Source organism: Lathyrus oleraceus, chromosome 2, assembly GCF_024323335.1.
Source record: "Lathyrus oleraceus cultivar Zhongwan6 chromosome 2, CAAS_Psat_ZW6_1.0, whole genome shotgun sequence".
Lineage (NCBI taxonomy): Eukaryota > Viridiplantae > Streptophyta > Magnoliopsida > Fabales > Fabaceae > Lathyrus > Lathyrus oleraceus.
Genome location: NC_066580.1, coordinates 148593789 through 148597877, shown reverse-complemented (window position 1 = coordinate 148597877; position 4089 = coordinate 148593789). Strand labels below are relative to the sequence as shown.

Here is a 4089-nt window from a genome sequence, read left to right as displayed (position 1 = left end):
AATTATTTTGAATTTTTTTTTGAAAAACTGAATTATTTAGATAAAAAATTATTTTTAAGTGTTATTAGTACTCCATCAATTAATTATCTCCGTTGTAGCTCTTATACCATTATAAACATTATAGGTGTTGTTCTGCATAATACTTGAATACTTTCTTAGTCTCATGAATACAAAGAAGCTCTAAGGGGAAAATAGACTACATAACCTTCAAAAGTTATTACCAAGAGCAAATACACCTCGCTCAAACTCCATAAAATTTCTATTTTCAAATTAGAACGCTCAGAAGCATGTGTGCATCTTTTACACATAAATTCAACAACTTTTCTTCCAAAATACTTCTAAAATTTTCCCTTTTTATCTCACCTTTGTCATCAACATCGTCATGAACAAAGGGAAAGTAGTTTCTTCATTTCAAACTGTAAAAATAATGTCTGTAAAAATTATAAAAATTAGAAGTATTTTAATCGTGATAACATAATAACTTTGGTGTTTCTAACCAATCATATATAGTCAATATATGTACAAAAACCATCAATGCATTTGTTCTATATAACTTGAGCATATGCTTAACTTTCATTTCATTTCAGGATCCGAGCACCGCTCTTAGAAACAAGAAGGTCTCTCATTTCCCTGTAACTCCTTAGCTCTTCGAGTGCGTCGGTTGTCTTTCGAGGGACGAAGAATCCGGAATCAGCAGCAACTCCTCTGTCGAGTTCAGCTTTCAAGGAATGTGATGAATAACAACTCGAATCTTGGCGCAAAGGAGGCGCTGTTCTAAGCATTTGCACAAGAACACCAACAGCAGCATCTTGTGATTTTCTCCCTGTTGGTAATGACGTCGAAGGCGACCCCAAAGCACTCTTTCCATCCACATTGTGGCTATATAAATAAAATCAAAAACAAAGAAAGAGAAATAACAATTGAGGAGGAATGAGAATAATGTATGCTCAACCCTTTTAATAAACTGTTCTATAAGCCAACTTGAAAGCTTATAGAAATAAGCTGGAAACATCTTGTGAGTGTGTCATAAGTCGTGTTTGTAAACACTCAAACAAGAACATATGTTATAAGATAAATCCATATAAGCTCTTGTAACCACTCACTTAGTGAGTGGCTATGACAAACTTTGCTTTTAGAGATGAATTCAAGTACCATAAAATAATTTTGATTGTTAGAATATTCGGAAAATATTGCACAATAACTTCAATTGTGAACGGTGAAGTGTATCAAAGTACCTCGACAGAACATCTGGAGGGTCCACATCATCAACATCAAAAGCACACGAAAAGTCACCATCGTCCAAGTCATCCTGAGAAGATAATCTACTTGAGGTTGTAGAAACTCCAACACGTGGTGAGTCACTTGACGATAACAACCCTGAGAACCGCCCTGAATCATCCTTGCTATCTCGTACAATCTACAAAGCAAATGAAAATGCTTATATCATATCTAACAGATAAACAAGCTACATTTGGTTTAAACATAAGGAGTGGAAGTGAAGGACCAACTAAGGTTACCTTTTGACCGATTTTTAGAGATTCTATTCTCCGGAATGACCTGATTCCTGATGGAGACTCGTGTGACGATGTATCGTTCCTTCTAGGAGATAAAGGTGGCAGGGAGTTTCTATTAGGATCTGAAAAACTAGGAGAAAGATTTCTAGAGCTTCTGCTTATTATTGGATGAGGTATAGTCACAGGAGCTGTTTCAGAGCGCATTCGGGTATGCATTGTATTGCCAATATGAATAGGTGGTGATGGAGACGGTGAGGATGAGAATGGAGGAGAAAGCGGATACTCATCATAACTCGGAGACCTTGACTGGCTTTGTATTCGATTGTTATGATATCTGACATTGAAATTATCAATAGGTGAAGACGGAAAATTATATGGCTTGAGAGAACCATGATGCACCAGTTGCGGTCCAACATACTGATGATTCGGTACAAAAGGCGCTGCTTTATGAAATCCAGGCGTCCAGCTATGAGGACGATCAAGTGGCATAGAAGACTGAGGTGCACGAACACCCTTTCCTGAAGAAGGGAAATACCTCAAAGGATCGGTATTCGGACTTCCAACATAATCTGTGATTATTTTTGTTGGTAATGATGTTGAACACTCGAGGTTGAAATCAGATAATATAGTACGGTAAGTCACAGATACGTTAAGGCGACCCGGAAGCGCGTCAACAGGCGTGAAAATATATTCTCCCATCATCGCTCCTTCTTCCCTAGAAAACGGATCACTAAAGGAAGAAACCTTATAAACAATATCAAAATTACAAGTGCGACTCGGTGCACTTAGTTGCTTAAAAATCTTATGAGTTGGGAGATGCCGCATTTGAGAATAAAGAGCGCGAAACAGTATAATCGATTTCTGGTACGTTTTCTTGAAAGAGAGAGTAGTGTCACCAGTTTGAGGAGACAAATTTCTCAGACATTCATATTGAACATTCCACCTCTCTATTATCGTCTCAACCGAGCAACCATTCTCTTCATGAACTAGTATAATATCAATTATCATCGGATCCATCAAATTCCTATGCCAGAAGTTCAAGTTATCAAGAGCAGATGGTCTATCACCTAAGGCGAAATTAAACCATTTGTCACTCCTCCTCGCACGAGAAGCCGTCGATAGGTCACCGCTTCTATCGTGTTGGCGTAACAACGGTACCCTTGACTCCAAAATTATGTGTAAAGACTTTAAAAGAAATTGATAAACAATCTGTTCCAATTTTCCCAATTCGGGCTGCATATTATTCTGGAAATCCATCCTGATTAATCAAATCCCTAATTAATCAATCAATCAATCTCTTTCTCCAACAAACAACACTACTTTTCAAACTAGTACAATTCTCTATCAAATATGAATCCAGCATGAGATAAAGAACAGATCATACACAACACAGCTCAAAGCAACTAACACTAACACCTCAATATGAATCCAGCAACCATCATCACCAAGCATAGATCACTCTGATAAAGCATAAAAACAAAAACAATCATTAAACGTATTTATATAGTAACAAAAATATTCAAACTATCAAATTTCAACTACAATGCAGATTTAAACAAGCCCGTCAAACAGATCAAAAGGGGTTTCAAATAATCAACAAAAAAACTGATTCAAATAATTAATTTCTAAAAAAATCAATAATCATCATCATGGGGATCCGGTAATAAAGAACGGATTTTTATCACATGGGTAGTAACAATCAATGAGTAGAAAGAGGGGAAAGGAAGAACTTACGTGATAGAAGAATCTACAATGAAAAAAGGATGATGGGTATGGTAGCATTAGAAGGGACAATTGAAATTGTTGAAAGGTTGCGTAGAAACAAACAGTGTCGTAGCGTTTTCTCTCTTTTTAAGTCCTAAATTACATTATTTGATGATAATGTAGTTTAATAATACTAGAGAATATTGTAAAGTAGAAGAACTATATTTTAATTGATCGTGTTTGGGAAAGAGATAATGCAAGTGGGAGTTAAAGGTTTATGATTTTTTTTTTGATGAATTGATAAATGTTGATAATTTCAGAAACTGTTGTGAGAAAAGTTTTTTTTTTGCTTCATGTTCTCTTGTGTTTCCTACTCTGCCAAATTTATTAATAGAGCTCTATGATTGGTGTTTTTCATTTTTACTTTCTGTTTATTTTGATTAAAAAATAGAAAGAATTGTAGTTGGTGTTATGAGGTGATTGGGTTTTGTAAGCTGATATGGAATTTGAATCTCATATTCATTTATATATTTATGAAAAAATGATTAATTTCATTTTCTTAATGGAGTCAAAATAATATTTATAAAGTGAAATTAGTTAGCTTTTACTTATATTTTAATTTTTTAATCCATTATTAAATATAAAAACTCTTATATTTGAATGCATCATTATAGTGTTTGTTATGGATTGTCCATAAGATTTTAAAAGAGGATTTTTTTTAATGTACTATTCAATACATTCCACTCATAAGCCATTATACACTTGAATTCGCGGAGATGCATCTCTGCAAATATTCCAAAGATACATCTTCGTAACGTCTTAGAAATTGGTCTTTCATATTATATTTTGTTTATCTGTATTCAAATGAAGA

The 4089-nt window shown here is 34.6% G+C and overlaps 1 protein-coding gene across 1 annotated transcript; it reads right to left on the bottom strand.

The window, feature by feature from the left end:
- Nucleotides 1-432: 432 nt before the first annotated feature.
- Nucleotides 433-3595, bottom strand: LOC127118595 (autophagy-related protein 13a). The gene is made up of 4 exons (XM_051048814.1): nt 3249-3595; nt 1518-2974; nt 1236-1417; nt 433-879 (listed from the first exon to the last, which is right to left on the bottom strand). Exons 2-4 carry the CDS (start codon nt 2769-2771, stop codon nt 579-581), a joined length of 1737 nt encoding a protein of 578 aa, XP_050904771.1. The 5' UTR covers nt 2772-2974; nt 3249-3595; the 3' UTR covers nt 433-578.
- Between the last annotated feature and the right edge of the window lie 494 nt (nt 3596-4089).

Excerpts from the sequence above, each read along its gene's own strand:
- LOC127118595 (XM_051048814.1), bottom strand. The coding sequence starts at position 2,771 with ATGGATTTCCAGAATAATATGCAGCCCGAATTGGGAAAATTGGAACAG. Across the intron at positions 1,418-1,517 it reads CTCTAAAAATCGGTCAAAAG|ATTGTACGAGATAGCAAGGA; the intron begins GTAACCTTAGTT and ends TTTGCTTTGTAG. Across the intron at positions 880-1,235 it reads CCTCCAGATGTTCTGTCGAG|CCACAATGTGGATGGAAAGA; the intron begins GTACTTTGATAC and ends TTATTTATATAG.